The 15415-nt window shown below is 40.2% G+C and overlaps 1 protein-coding gene across 6 annotated transcripts in view; it reads left to right on the top strand.

Moving 5' to 3' along the window:
* The window catches only part of POC1A (POC1 centriolar protein A), a 78933-nt gene that overhangs the window by 46524 nt on the left and 16994 nt on the right, over positions 1–15415 (top strand). For all 6 annotated transcript variants that reach the window (XM_062008395.1, XM_062008392.1, XM_062008390.1 and 3 more), the window contains 2 exons: positions 5608–5676; positions 6855–6953. In XM_062008395.1, the coding sequence (XP_061864379.1) occupies positions 5608–5676; positions 6855–6953 (168 nt within the window). The remainder of the gene's footprint in view (positions 1–5607; positions 5677–6854; positions 6954–15415) is intronic.

The following is a 15415-nucleotide window of genomic DNA, read 5'->3' as shown; positions in this document are numbered from 1 at the left end:
GATTCCAGTGTGCTGCTCCTTGCTGGATTTGCTTCAAAAACCTTGTCACTGCTTGTATCTCTTTTTTTCTCTTTGCACTAGTCTCTTCCAGGAGAGTTTGACTGAATGTACTGGGCTCATATCTTCCCACTTTTACATCTCCTTTTGTGGGCAATGAAAGACGAAGCTCTCCTTTAATTCAGCTGCTTGCATCCTCTAGATGTGCCTTGTTCCAGCTCTTGGCACCTCCCTTACTCTCCCACCTGGCTCTTCTGTGGTATGCATTATTTTCTCACAGGATTAAATGAAAAAAAAAATCTCCTGGCCTCCTTGACCCCACTTGTATCTCCAGCTACCTTCCTCTCTGCCTCTCCTTTCATTGTGCAGACTGCGTCATTAAACTACTCTCTTCTGGTTTATTCCTGGACCCTCTCCAGTCTGGCTCTTGTTTCTTCTCTTACGCAGAAGCCAAAATGTTAACTGTGTTCCTAGCGGAAGCTTGCAAGTCTGGCCACTTGAATTGACTGTTGGTGTTGGCCCTGCTGTTCTTGAAATTGTGTGCCTTCTGTCCTTCAGCATTTCTGGGGATGAGGAAATGGCGTTGAAGAGAGCTTTCTCTGTGCTTGTCTGCTTAGAGATGACACACATTCATCTCTGTCTGCATGCAGGTATGACTGTTAGCTCCAGGCATAGTTCCATTTCTCCAAACTAAAACTCTTGGTCTTTCTCTTAGGGATTTATTTCAGAGAGACCTATTTTTAGCACCACCTAGCTTTATGTTCAGGGATGCTACTCCTGTTGTCTCTTGTCATCCCTGTGCCAACTGTTATTGATGCGATTAGCATCCTGCCAGTCACTGGTTCAGTGTTGTAACCTGTGTCCTGGCCTTGGATCCCATCTCTAGGTGATGAATGCATTCCAAACATCTTTTCGTAAGGCCACAGTTAGTGTTTTGTGTAAGCTGATCAACCTGTGAATTGCTAGGGCAATAGAGGCCTTGTGATCATTAGCCTCCTTCTGTAGGAAGTGGGAAAACAGGAAGTTATAATCTGTATCTGGGGGATAGTTTGCATGTAAATCTGCTTGTGCAGCTGCTGTTCCTCACCTTTCTTATCTCTGTAGTTAGAAGTGGGATGTCACCTGTTGTTTCAGCTACCATGTCCTGGCTATTTTACCATGCATGAATTGTTCACTGAGAATGCTTCTGCAGAGGACTAGGTTTGATCCTGTTATCCTTCTTTCTGTACAGTTTCCTTCTTTTTTTGTTTGTTTGTTTCCATTTTCTTTGCAGCATCCAGTGTGTGAGCAATTTGCCCTTTTCAAGGTTCCCTGGGGTTATCTCCATCCTGCCTGGGGTACTCTTCTTTCATTAGAGGATATGAGTTGAATATTGATTAGTGGTAATGTTCTTCCAACTAACATTTCCACTGAATGACTTTTTACAGTCTTCTATACTTGAAACTTTCCCTGAAACTTTCCATGGCTCTCTCCCAGTATCACCAAAATTATTATCATCATTTCAAACTCTATTTGACATGCACAAAAGCTTGACAGTCCTCATGTTGACCTGCTGAAGGTTAAAGAGATTAAACAGCAAGCTGAAAGACAATGGGATACACCAAGTCAGCAGTAATGAACATTTGTAAGGCAAGAAGTTGTGGGAATTTGGGGACCAGTGCTAGCAGCATGGAGAAGGGGAACTTCTGAACCCTCAGGGAATACTATTAGTATTTGTATCCTGCTACAGAAAGAAGAATAAAGTAATCCTTTAGAAAGTTGCTGTATTCCACATGTTCTAGTTGCATGGGAAATGGACTTAAAAGTCTGTCTCCCTACAACCTTGTACAGAAGAATATGCAGTTGCTGCTTTTTGACACTTTATATGCAAATGGCAAGGTCAGAGGGGAAAAAAGTGAAGAAAGATTTGACTTCTTCAGTGTCCAACCATGGAGCTATTGTCCAAGACTGCATCATAAGTCTGTTGGATCTCTGCTGTACTTACCTGGAACAAAAGAGACTTAGCCTCTGTCTTAATTACCAGCAAGTGTGGCTTTTTGTTTTGTATGTTTCTGTTAACTTGCAAGAGTATTTGGCAAACTATTATTTGTATGTTGCTATAGCAAACCTGTTCTATCTGGAAAGAGTGCTGTAAGTGTATGTAGCAAAAATACTTTTCACTTAATTTATGTCAACAAATCTGTAGAGGATGTTGTGTCTATAGACTTGTTTGTTCCCCTTCTTTCAATTTACAAAGGCACATTCAGTCTTTGATATCACTTTCTATTTTGGGAGGAGTATGTTCTGTTGAACTTTTTCCTTTCAGAATACCATGACTTTGGAGTCAGTTCATTGCCTGTTTTGATGTGATTTGTATTCCACTAAATTTTCTCCAAATACACTGAAATATTTAGATGATAAAAATATTGTGAAACGTTGTTCCTTTGCAGTATTCCTCACTTGTGCTTGTTCCTGAACACTTTGTCTTAATGTCATGAAAATGTTTTCCTACCCTCCCAACTCTGACTGGTTTGTGACAGAGTGCAGCTTCTGCATCCTCAGCTCTGTTGTCTTTAGGCAATAGTCACTCCTGTGCAGTTTTTTGTCAGTGTACTTCTTTCTGCTCTTTCTTACTTATTTGTCTTTTGCATGGGTTTTTTTGAGTGGTTCCATTCCTGACAGTGTGATCAGAGCTGAACTACTGGGGAAGGTGGGTGGGAGTAGAAGGCAGAAGAACACTTGTCTCCGCTGATTGATGGTGCTGTCTTTGGTTTGAAATATCTGCACTATTTAATGCTGTGTTAGTTGAACAAGCTTAGTCACATGAATGACTACGCATGCATTTTGAAATTGCTGCTACTAGATCATTTCTGGCAAGATTTCTCGAGCAAGATTTTGCTCTGAGAAGGCCTTCGAACCTTTCTAAATTGCTGCAAGTGAAATGATGATAGGGAGGTACCTTTATGTGTTTAGGGAAGTTAAAGCTCTTCACACCGAGAGTGACCACATCAAGGCTCTGGTTTTGCTGGCATAACTTTGTGCCAACACATTTGAAAGCACTCAGAACTATGGGGCACAGATTGCAGTGAGAGATGGGTGCTTCTTCCAATACATTCTTTAGGTATTTGTCTATGTTCAGGACTTAAAGTGATGAATTCACTTTTACAAAGGAGAGAAAGAAGGGAAACCATAAACAAACTGAATGTGAGATTTCCATGTGATGCCTATTGGGAAGATGTGAACTCTTAATAGAGTAGTCTGTCCTTGCAACTTGATACAGGGTGAGGAGAAACTTCTTACTTGCCTTCTGAGATATGTGCTCTTACTTGAAGGAGGATAATTCCACTTCAGTCAGGAGGTGTATGATGTGGTAGATTTCTCTCTGGTGGTGGTTGTTGTGGCTTTTCTGGTTGCACTTTTGTTTGGTGTTTTTTGTTTCAGCCTGTTAGTAGTTCAGCAAATTTGGCCACAGGCAACCTCGGGAAATGCTTATTCCTGCCTCTGTCCATTTCAGCATGGGCTAAAGCTCAGGCTTAGGACAGTCTGCAAAGTAATATGTTCACTAGTTGACATAAAACCTCACTATCTGGGTTCTCAGCTGTATTCTAAGCAGAACAGTTTCTGTTGTGACTGTACTCAAAAACACCTAACAATTTCCCAGCTCAGTTTAACTGCAACTCAGCGTGTCTGCCTCATCCTTGCTATGTGTGTCCTCCCGTGTGCTTTGGGAAAAGTTGGAAACATATTAAAATAGATGTGTGGTGTGAAATGCATGCTTCTGCTCAAGCAATGCCTTAGCTGTCAGCACCATTTAAAGTCTTTCAGAACTGAGAGTTGTTTTAAGAGCAAGGCTTCTTCAAAATGCAAACACCTGTGCTGTACAAAGATGGTCCTGAGTGCATTAACTCTGGCATATCTTTTGTAAAACTAGTGAGAGAAATGCAGTTTAAGCCAGACTTCTGTTCTTCAGTTAAAAACCTGACAACTAACACAAACCTGCATAACTCAGTAGACTGTAGTTTTAAAATGACAAACAGTGGTATTGTAAGGGAGTGCCTATCTGCTGCTTACATTCTTCTGAGCTGCTGCAGGTGCTTCTTTGGTTTGAAGCCTGACTTGACTATATGGTCTACCCATAAGAGGATATGAAGCAGTGATTCTGTTTTGTTTCTGATGCTTTTGGATGTTCCCCCAGTGCTGATTTTGTCGTAATAGTTGATATCCAAAGAGAATTGATGCCTCCTGCAAAGCTCTAGATAGTACTACAGAACACAGTAAATAGAAGCTAATGTACAAATACAGGACATTCTGCTGATGCTGCTCTATCTGCCATTCAAGGTCCTGTTCTTTTTACCAGTGCTCTTGGGTAGCCTTGGCTTTTTCTTCCTCTGTATTGAAAACTTGATGGACATCTCGACCACCAAGTCTCAAATACGAGTAACTGGATTCTGTTCTGAATACTAAATCTTATGTGTTTAGTTATTGTGCTTGTACAAATTTCTTAATTTAAAATCCTAACTGTGGCCAAGTTCATTGGTGCAGATGAATTGCTTTGGCTGACAGTTCGTCAAGCATGTTTTTGAAGTTATTTTGTGGTAGAGTAAGCAAGAACTTTTAGACTTTGGGTCTTTTGCAGTGAGCAGTTTGTATGGGATATCCTAGAAAGAAATGGGGGAGCATGGGATGACTGTAAAAAAACCCAAACTTCCAAACAAAACCAACCAACCAACCACTCACACACCTTTTCCTTATATATTTCTAATGTATTTTCAAAGAAAGGCTGTTGGGAAAGCACGTGGAGAGAAGATTCTATTTTCCAAGGTGAATCAGGTGCATGGGGAGGTGCATGAAACTTGCTGTCTTGTGGTGTCAATGTCTTGAAGACTCTGGATAACATTTAAAGTTGTAATCCCCAGAGTTCTGTGATTATATGAAAATCTTGGCTTAGTGCAGCTTCCTTTTGTGGCTCTAGTATTCGTTGTGCTAAGGGCTTGGAAAATGTGGGTTCTGAGGGCCTGGCAATTGAAGCCTGAAAGGTAGATTCATCAGTCTTCACATTTGTTTTAAAAAACTTTTATGGGACTTGGTTTATGATTTTGTGGATGCTTTGAGTTGTCAGCAGTGAGAGTACTCTATGTCTTAAAGCTTTCTTTATATGCCTTTTGAGGCTGCTCTGTGTGCAGCTGTGTTTAAGCCTCATTTTCTACTCAAAAACTTTGCACCAGGTGACTGAAGGCTGCCCTTAACAAAACTCAACACTCAGCAGTTTCTCTGCTTTTAATAAGTGAACAGTTTTTAGGTTTTTAGAAATTTCTAATTCTAAAGGGAAGAGAGAATGATTGAGAGAGATCAAGGAAAAACCTGAAGCTGTAAAATTTGGGTTGTTCCTGTTTCTTACTGCCAGGATTATTGCAAAGTGTGTGTCTTAAACTGAGGGGAAAAAAAGTGGGAAATGGTAAATGCCAGCAAGTTCAGCATTTTAATTGTGACCCACTTACCTGACAGATGCTTTTAAAATGTTGTCTTTAGGTTGCTGATGTCAAATGAGAAATATCTTTAAAGCTGTAATGAATGGAACTTTATAACACTTTTTCACCTTTTTGAAAACCTGTGTTTTAACTCTGTTTGCAGGGACCAGCTACCTGTGTAGCATTTTCAAGAGCTGGAGACTTATTTGCCTCTGGAGGTTCTGATGAACAGGTATCTGACTAGTTTAATTAGTTTTGTGCTTTGTTGTTACTGTTTTCTTGGCATTTTTTTTTCCGTGTGGTGATTTAGACAAGTAGCCTGTCTAAAAGAAACCAACCCCATACTTAATGACTGACCTGCATACAACCTGCCTGTTGTATGATTTGCACCCTATGCTGTTGGATTTAACATAGGGTGAGTTGCACAGCTGAAAACAGAGGCTGACTTCAACCTTCAGTAGTGGTCTGAGTAAGCATCTATTTTTGTCATCAATCTTCACTGAGCTCTTAATCCACAAATTAGACTAGGTGGCAATGACCATCTTTGTTGTAATAGCACTTTTGCTAGCTGTGAAGAGACAGACTTTACAATAAAAGAGCATCACTTTTTTTCTGTAAGACTGGAATGGCCTTGTTGCTTAATTCTGCAACTACAAAAGAAAAATGCTTTTATTTCATGTGAGTGAAAACTTGTAAGTGAAGAATAAACACTAACATTTCTGATAGCCAAGATGAGCTGCCTGGATTCTTCAGAGTGTCTTTCAGAATTCTTAAATAGTTGATTGATTGCTCTTAAACTTTTTTAGACTTCTAGAGCCACTGCCAGGGATTTTACTTCATAGATTAGCTTTTTTGGTTAGCACATGAAGTTGTTCACGTGTTAGAGGCCTGTCTTCCCTTTGGAGATAAACACTACAGTATGGAGAGAAGATGCCTATAAGTGTGATTTAAGTTTGGTATTCAACTGACAAACTACCTCAAGATCTCCAGTGCTAGTCTCACAGTACCATCTCTTTTTTTTTCCTGTGTATGAATCTCATGATAACCCAGTGCCTAGTTGTGTGACCTGTGGCTGAAAAGTGCCATAATGCCAAATGCAGTATTTTAACACATTTGTGATTTTTAGGGTGGATTCTGCCTGTTGCTTAGAAGTTCTCAGGGTAGCTCTAGTTCCACAATGTTCCTGACCCAAAGAATGTTGGAAGAGGTCACTTACCCATGGAGAACTCAGTTAAGCTGGGTCTGTGTTCAGTAGCATATTTATAAATAGCATCCTTAATTTAAGCAAAGACAAAGATTTCTTAGGTAGGCTTTGTGTGCATCTGCTGATTCTTTTCTGATAAGTTGACAAAACTGACCTTTAAGTAAACAAAGATGGAAAATTTTAATAGAAATAACTTTCTTCTGCAGGTGATGGTGTGGAAAACTAACTTTGATGCAGCAGATTATGGTGATGTACTGAAAACACAAAAGTCTGGCACTAGTGTGGATGAGACCCATCATGCTCTGGTAGGTCAGCATTAAGGAATCATCTAGAGTTCCTTTCCAGTACACTTGAAAGTGTGTGACTCTTTCAGGCAGTTGAACTACAGAGCCATCTTCCCTTGGCATTCAGTTGAGGTGTAAGGTATCTGTTTTTAACCAATCTTATTTGTTTTGATTAACTGTACTTCATAGGAAAATGATAGATAAAGTTTTGAAAAGGGAGGAAATAAATTTAGTGCATGCTTTGATGCATTTTTTAATTAACAGCTTGTGTTTAAGAGTGTGTGTGATAGGCTTAGATTGTAGTCCACCAAAAAAGCAGACAACCAGTAACAGCTCAAGTCAGTTTTTCTAGCTGATACTAGTCCTTCAGGCTGGTGTCAGTCCTGAAAATAGGTATTATTCACATCTTTTCACTGATAGTTGGTAAAGACAAAATAAATCTCAGTGCATAGAATTCACATATGAGAAATGGATGATGTACTGGAGCTTCTAATATCAACAAGGATAAATTCACCAGGTAATGCAGCGATGCACTGATCTAAGTGTAGTGCTGATGTCATGGCTGTTACTCATAACTCTTTAAAGTTACTGCCCACATAGGTTATAATTTTTGCAAATGGTGATACTTAAATTTCTGTATTTTGTCTTGTCAGTCTTTGGATATTTTTGATACATTTGAGTATACCTACAGGATTCTGAATTGTGTTATTACAGTTGTTATTTTCTGGTAGCTCTTGTTCAACATGAGCCATAAGCTGGAAAGCAGTTTGTGAACTGGGGGGTTTATGCATAATGTGGCATTGCCTCAGTTGAAGAGTAAGCTTCTAGCCAACATCTGTTGCTCTAAGGCAGTGTCTTTAATCTTGTTAACTTAGATCTTCTTTACTAAACTTATCTCTTAAACATAGTAGTGTTTCTATTTAGTATGACTTGAGTCCATTGCTGGAGGTGTTGGGATAGTTGTAGTATTTTTGTAATGGGCAAGATTTGAGTCTGCAGCTCTAAGCCTGTTGCCTTACTATGTGGAGTGCTCTGTAAAGAAACAAACAAAAGCAGAGGATGTCAGTTTGTAGATGGGTGGGAGAGAATCATAGGAAGCCATCATAGGAGGACGTGAAAGTGTTTATTGATGCTTGGCTGATTATGGCTAAAGCTGACTTCTTGTCCTCCTGTCCTGATTTCTAACTCTGAAGTTATGCAGGCTATGAAACTAGCAGGTCAATGACCTCTTTATTTATTAGCCTGTTGAACTGGGCTAGCTTTGAACTCTGTCTGCTTAAATTTAAGATATTGTGTAGTATAATTCTGTGCAGAAATACAGCAGACACAAATAAAGTCTTTGTGGGAAGAAATAACCTTTTCCTGTTTGTAACATTCCAAGGAGTAGCTTAAATGGTGTAGAAAAGGTGTTTGCTGATAGGAGGTTATGATAGGTTTGGCCTCACTTGCATTGCAGTTATTACCAGAGCATATTATCCAGTAGGAGTTTAAGGAAAGGAAGGAAATGCCTGAGCTCTTTGAGAGCTGACTTCTTCATTATAGAATCTCTTAAGATGTGCATTGAAGGTAGATGCTGAACAAAACCCTTGAACAATGACTTGCCACCTTGAACATCTGTCCCTCCAGCAGCACTATTCCCCTGCGGAAAAGAGTTTACCTGGCAAAACCTCAAACAGATGCTGCTGGGACCAACTGTGTGTGTGCTACTCCATGGAGGTAACTCCATGTCATGTGGTGTTGGTTGACAAGCGGTTGCTTGGCTCCTGCTCTGAGCCTGTGGGAAACGGGGCACTGCAAATGCTTTGAGGTGTCATATACTGGTGTGAGCCAAGTGCTGTGTTTTTACAGAGGGTTGAGTGAATCCATGCTGAGTCATGTGGAAGAGACATACTTTGGTTTGGGGACCTGAATTACTGCAAAGGAGTGAGTGTTTTGAACTGCCACTCAGATGCAATGGGACACTTGGCATGTAGCATGTGAACTGCAGACATTTTGGGATGTTACTACATTTCAAACAGGCTTATAGGTTGTTATTTGGTTTTGATATCCCTAAAACACAACAATGCTATTCTTGACACATCTTGAATCTGCTTTCTCTCTTTACTTAGAATATTTTTCCAAGGACAGCTTATGCTCTCCTGTGTAGAAGTATAATTTTTTTCTTAAGCATTGTGAAAGTACAAGTACTTACCATTTTGTTTAGTGACTGTGTAAAATAATCAGTTCTAGTATCTGGTTTCTCATGGCAGGATTCAGGCTAACATGCAAGTAAGAAACTGAATAGAGACATCAAAAATAGCAGTAAGAAAAAAGGTCTAAGTGACCTGTGGGATGAGAGGCATGAAACGTTGTCAAGGTTGGTGAGCTTGAAAACAAACTTGCTTTAAAACAATTTTTCACTTCCAGCCATAGGCAGAGGGAGAGTGGAGTCTTTAGAAGATCCTGGTTTCTTAGGCAGTTGGTTAAAGTTCATTATGAATCAAGGTAGTGGGCTTGTTTACAATAACAGATACAAACTTCAAAGTTGCTCTCCCCACCTGCTTGTGTTTCCTGTAAATAAGTGAGATTTGTGAGATACAGCTTGCTGTGAAAGTAGAACTCCATGCAAGGACTAATGCAAATGAAGGAAGCTCATGATGAACAGGAATCAGTCATGACTATGGTGTAAAAGCCTAGACATGGAAGTGTGATAAAGAAAACACTAAAGCTGTCACAAGTGAATTATAAATATCTGTTAATGTAGATGTGGGATTTTAAATGTTAGATCAGAATTACAGTAACTGAAATAAATGCTTACTCTGAAATGATACGGTAACGATTGTTGCTATGAGGTGTTGCATAATCACCTTGAATACTGAAGTTAAGGACAAGCACATGTGATGCATGCTGTATGAAGCTGATGGGAAGAAATGAAGTCTTATAGTCCTGTCTTGATCCTATAAACAAAGGAGTAAGAGTAAATTCATGCTTTAAGCCACAATATTGAGTGGTGAGGACCTAAAGAAAAGTTGGAGTGAGAGTGTGGATTTTTGCATGTGGTTTCATAAATATGAGCACTTCTGCTTGTACTGGGGGTCACTAACTGCAAGCATATGGGCTTATCTGTATGAAGGGTTGTGTAGGATCAGATCAAAGGACATGTTCACAGATCTGATTTGTTGTGAAAGCATTCATCATACAACTTGTTCTTTCCAGAGAGGCAGAAAATGTGTTTTATTTTGAGGGTCTGGTGGTGGTTGATTTTCCCAAATACAAGGAAAGCTTCGTACATGCGGTTCCAGCTGACGTGAGCCTACAAGAACACTTGTTTCATTATGTGACAGATTTGCTGCTATTGTTGGCTAATTCCAAGAAGACTATGTATGGTCAAGTGTTATGAGCAAATGCTCAACAGTTGATGTCACGTGGGCAGCTAGAAAGTGCTTGGGTGTTTAGATTAACTTGTACACTAAAGATTATGAATAAAAACATTGTAGTGTAAGCTAAATTGGAACACAGTTTTTCATGCAGTGTTCTGGAAAATAGGAAATATTCATTGATACACAGATTCATTACTCACGTTTAAACATCATCCTTCAGGCATGTTGTAACTCTTTGTGCAAAATACTACTTTGCAAAGAAGGGAGCCAATGAGACTTGAAGCCTCTGCATATAGCTCCTAAAGAAAAATACTTTAAAACTTGTTAGCTATCTTGAGCAGGGTGAGTGGGAGCTTTACATGTCCAAAAGGCAGAGAAGTGCCCAGTCTGCAGGGGTTGCATGTAGTCTGTTTATCTCAAACTAAGGGTGTCCTGGTGAGAGAGGGGATAGATACAGCAAAACATAAGCTTATAGGTGACGGGGGAAGTGTTTCTCTTGCCACTTCAGTTGTGAATCCTGCAATCGTGGCTTGAATATATGTAGCTTAGTTTTCAACTCCTGGTAGGACTCAGACCTGCTGTTGGGCAAATTGGGAGACATGAGCAAAGGTGCAGAGTTGTCCTCTGGCACTCTCTTTCCAAGAAGTCTTTCTGCTCCTTTGAAAGTCAAGAACACAAATGTTTTAAATATCTCTAGCTCCTTTGAAGTTAATTGGTACCCAATTGTGGAGCTACTGAATTTGAAAGCTAATGGCATATCAGACTTCACAAAGTGAAGCTTGGGAAGAACACTGCTTCAGCAGAAGGAACTTTTAAACAAGTAACCTGTGATCTTTCAAATGTCTTTTGGTTAATACAGGCATTCAGACCTATTTTTACATGTCTGGGTTTAAAATTCTCTCCAAGCATTGGACTGTGCTTATTTCTTCAATGGCATTTTTTTTTCCAAAACAGTTCTGTTGAATAGGCTTGGAAACTGATTCTAAAAAAATGGGATCTGATCATGAAGCTGCCCGAGGCTTATAACTGGATGTCCAAAGCTGACTCCACTTCTCTCATTTGCTGGTTCTGTTTTGCGTTTGGTGACCTTGGGTGTCTCCTGTGCTCAGCCTGAGGTCTCTGTGCTGACTGCAGCAGTTCATTCTTTCAGCCACTTGCTCCTTGTATAAATAAATTCCTCCTGAATTACTCATAGACCAGATGTGCTTTTTCTTTTTTGACCTTTTGGCTTTCGAAATGTTAACTGTCTCCAATTTTGGCATCCGTTAATACTTATGAATACTTTTGTACATTTCCCTTTTTTTGACTTGCTGTGCAATCCCCTCCTGGGAAGCAGTGTTGTTGCACAGAGCTGCAACTCTTTGCAATTGGATTTGAATGTGTGTTGTCATTTGCACCTCCTCCACCCACTTCTATTTACTTATTTTTAAGCATTTTAAGGGAGGAATCTTGCATTCAACAGCAGGGGATCCAACCTTCAGCTTTCAGGATAAGTGTGGTCTGCAAAATGGTTATTTTTCCATATCTCCATGTTACCTTGTTTTTTTTGAGGCTGCATTCCCACTCCAGGAAGCTTTAGTCTGGTACATGATTGTCATCTTCTTGGAAATGGTAGGTAGGTTTCTTTTAAGAGCAGCAGTGTGATGAGTACTCAAGATATTCCAACTGTTCCGTACCCTGCTTGCTTGTCCAAACAGAAGCTTCAGAGAGTTGGATAAGAGTCTTACTATGACTGATCACAGGATGCTCAAGAGCTCTTCTCCACATCCTTCACATGCAGTGCAGTTGGAGATGTTACCCATAGCTGCCTAACCTTCACCTTCCATTGAAGGCAGCCTGCTTGTGTAAGCTTATTGCAACATGTGACCTTGTCGTTTTTTAGCAAGGAGACAGAGGTTCAACAGGAAAAGAGGAAAAGGCTTCTCCTTTCCTCTTCCTCCTTTGTGGTGGGGACTAAGCTGGGCCTCTTCTTTGGCCCTGTGCCTGAAGAGGCTTTGCTTGTAAGCCTTGTAAGAGATAGAATGCTGTTTTCTTGCTCACGTCTTCCTTGTAGCACGAGCAACTAGTTGTTCTTTCTGTGCAAGAAGTGTGCTCCCATGGTGTCTTCTACTTGCTGGAAACCAGAGATTTAGAGCAGAATGAACTCTGATGCCCAAGAGGTACCAGACATTTAGATGATTAAGGGAGCTGTCATGGTGAGCGAGCCTGGCTAGTTGAGCATGTTTACTGGATCTCTTCTTACCTGGATCAGCAGCCTCAGACTCTGGGAAAAGAATAGTTTCTCTCAGTGTCGTGGTTAGAGGAACTGTGGCCAACGTGAGCCAGAAAGAGCACACTGACCCTTCATTTAGAAACATGTATTCCTCTTAACAAAAGAGATAGAAACTTGTCTTATGTTGTGTGTTTGCAGACTTCTTTCACCCTGGTACAGATAACCTGCTTCCAGCCCAGAACATCAGGCAGGAAGGCATCAGTGTTGCATCATGTGTGTTGTGTGTAGCCCCCAAGGGGGTAACCCCTCAGTTTTGTTGTTGAAAAGACTGGATCCAACTGAGCTCTAGAGTCTGGCTGTAATTCACCGAAGAATAAAGTCTAGCAATAGTAGTGAGTTTTTCATATCAGGAAGGCTGAGTTTATCTGAGCAGACCTGGGTAGCTATCTCGACTGGCTGTGTTCTTTGTGGAGTCTCACTGCAGATCTTGTGGATTTTCTACATCTTAATTTGACTGCGAGGCTGCATTGGAGTAACATTAATGGTATTCTCTCCCTTGACTAAATGAGTGTCTGCCTTGCAGGCAGCTAGCAGTGGAGCTTCTGTCTGGAAGATATTCCAGGAAGCCTTTGTTAATGGCTAGCCCTCTAATACTCCATTTTAGTCTTTTTTTGTTGTTGTTACTACATAAAACTGAATTTTTCGCACGGTGTGTCCCTATGTCATTGCTCTTTACACTGAAAATTTGGGGCTTGCATTTCTCTTGATCTGGTCAGTGTAAAGAGAAAGGTGTCCATGACAAACAAATGAAACCTTATGTCTTCTCTGATTTTATGTGTTTAGTATTTTTTTACACATTGTTGCAGACTGTTTATCAGGGTTTTCCCATCTTGATGAAGGACCTGAGCAAGAGGAAAAGGCAGGTTATAGGCACTGTCAGCTTTGACTTTCCAAGAAGCTCTGAATGACTGCAACAACCTGCAACTGCCTTGGCTGTTAGTGTATAGGAGCAGCTATACTGCTCTGACTGTGTTCCACTGTGTTCTGGTTTGACAAGGGTGGGTTGTTTTTTTTATTTCAGAAATAAGAGGATCAGCTTTTAATTTGTCATCTTACATAGAATAGGTTTGTTCTTTAAGGCTCTGGAACAATAAGGCAAGTTCTGACAAGTCATTATTGGTCAGAATAAAAATTGCCTTTTAAGTTCAGCATCTCAGGCTAATTAATGTAAATTCAGCCACTTAGGTTGCTGCTGTATGTGGCGTGTTTTAATGCTTGAGTCATAATTCAAAGAGACGAGACAGAGACAAGATTTATATTTTTTCCAGGCTGCTATTCTGTGTCAGCTTTGAGATGGATGAAGATAGCTTAAGCTTTAAAAGTTTCAAAGGTCTCAAAACTTTTCTGTTAATCCGAGCTTCAAGCAAGAATAATAACAAGCAGGCGTGCTATAGCGTGTGTGTGTCTGCATATGTTTACATATCTGTACATCTACAGAATGTGCATTGTTTATATATAACATACTTAGACATGCACATGATCTGTATGTTGCACAGCATATACATACCTATTAGAAAGGCAAATGTTTCTGATGCAGGAAATGAGCTGGAAGCTGTTGTTCACACTGTGTGTGTGTTGTGTTTCTTGCCTTGGAGACTGTTCCTTTTGGTGTAGAAGAGCCTGTAGCTGGATAACTTAAGGTCGAGAAACACTTTGTTTCAGTTGCTTTTCCTTGGGAGCTTTTCCCAAGAGAGACAAGGAACAGTAGTTCAGTTCTTGGGGAAATTTCTTACTAATGGTTCTCAAATGATCTCTTTATTCCTGTGGTGGCTTGTTTCCACACAAAGCTGTTCCTTTGAGACTTTTGGTGCTGTTATTTTCTAAGAGCAGTATTGGTATAGCCAGCTGAGCATCACCTATATGACAAAACTTAATTATTCCATACTAAATTCTGGAAGAGCTCTTTGGATCTCCTAGGAAAACACTAGAATTGATGTGAGGGGAGGATTGGTTAAGAGAGGTAAAATGTCTAAACAAATCAGGAGAAGACAAGTCTAAAATGTTGACGGCTACCCTTGACCTTTCCTTCTCAAGAAATGCAGACCTGCTTTTTGTTTCTTCCCTTTAAACTGCTGGTAATCATTAAGTTTTATGTGTCCATGCACTCTTTCACTGGGCTTTCAATGTCTGGCATTACTGTTTCTCATTTTCACTCGTCACAGAAATGCCATTTGTGCTTTTGGAAATGTAATACTTGAAAACTGCCCATTCCTCTTTGTTCCTGGAGGGATTTTTAGCTATTTAAAATGTAACTCAAATTGAAAAGGAGCTGACTATTGAAGATTAGTTCCTCTCATTTTGTCATTTGTCCTTAGGAAGACTGTAAGTTAACCTAGTATTACATTCATTACTAGTCATTTGGAAACCCTAACTTTGATAGAGTTATATTACTTGCCAGGTTGGGGTTGTGGTGATTCCCCTTTGCCAGAGCTTGTCAGGAGCCATGGTCTCCATCCCTTCCAGTGCCAGATACACTCTTCCGTCGAAATCAGTGCAGGGTTCTACTTTGTTTTATATAAAAAGTTGAAAAAGATCACAGAGCACGAGAAACCATGAGCATGATCTCAGCTGGCACACAGCTGATGCCATGGTGTATATAGTGCTGAGCATAAACCAACTGAAAAGCATGAACAGCACGTAGCTTAGATGCTTTTAGGAGTCTGCATGGATGCTTATTACCTGAAGTTAGCTCAAACTATGATACTAATGTCTGCCTTGGTTTAAAAGTGACACTTATATAGAGGTGTAAGCTAAGTGAACTAAAGAGCAAGGTCACTGAAACATGGGAGGGGAACATCTTTTTTCCTTCTGGCAGGCAGGAGCAGGGTGAGGACCTGCTCATGGCTGGAGAT

This window comes from Colius striatus, chromosome 15 (assembly GCF_028858725.1).
Source record: "Colius striatus isolate bColStr4 chromosome 15, bColStr4.1.hap1, whole genome shotgun sequence".
NCBI lineage: Eukaryota > Metazoa > Chordata > Aves > Coliiformes > Coliidae > Colius > Colius striatus.
Note: the sequence above shows the minus strand (reverse complement) of the source record. Positions and strands in the feature narration are given on the sequence as shown.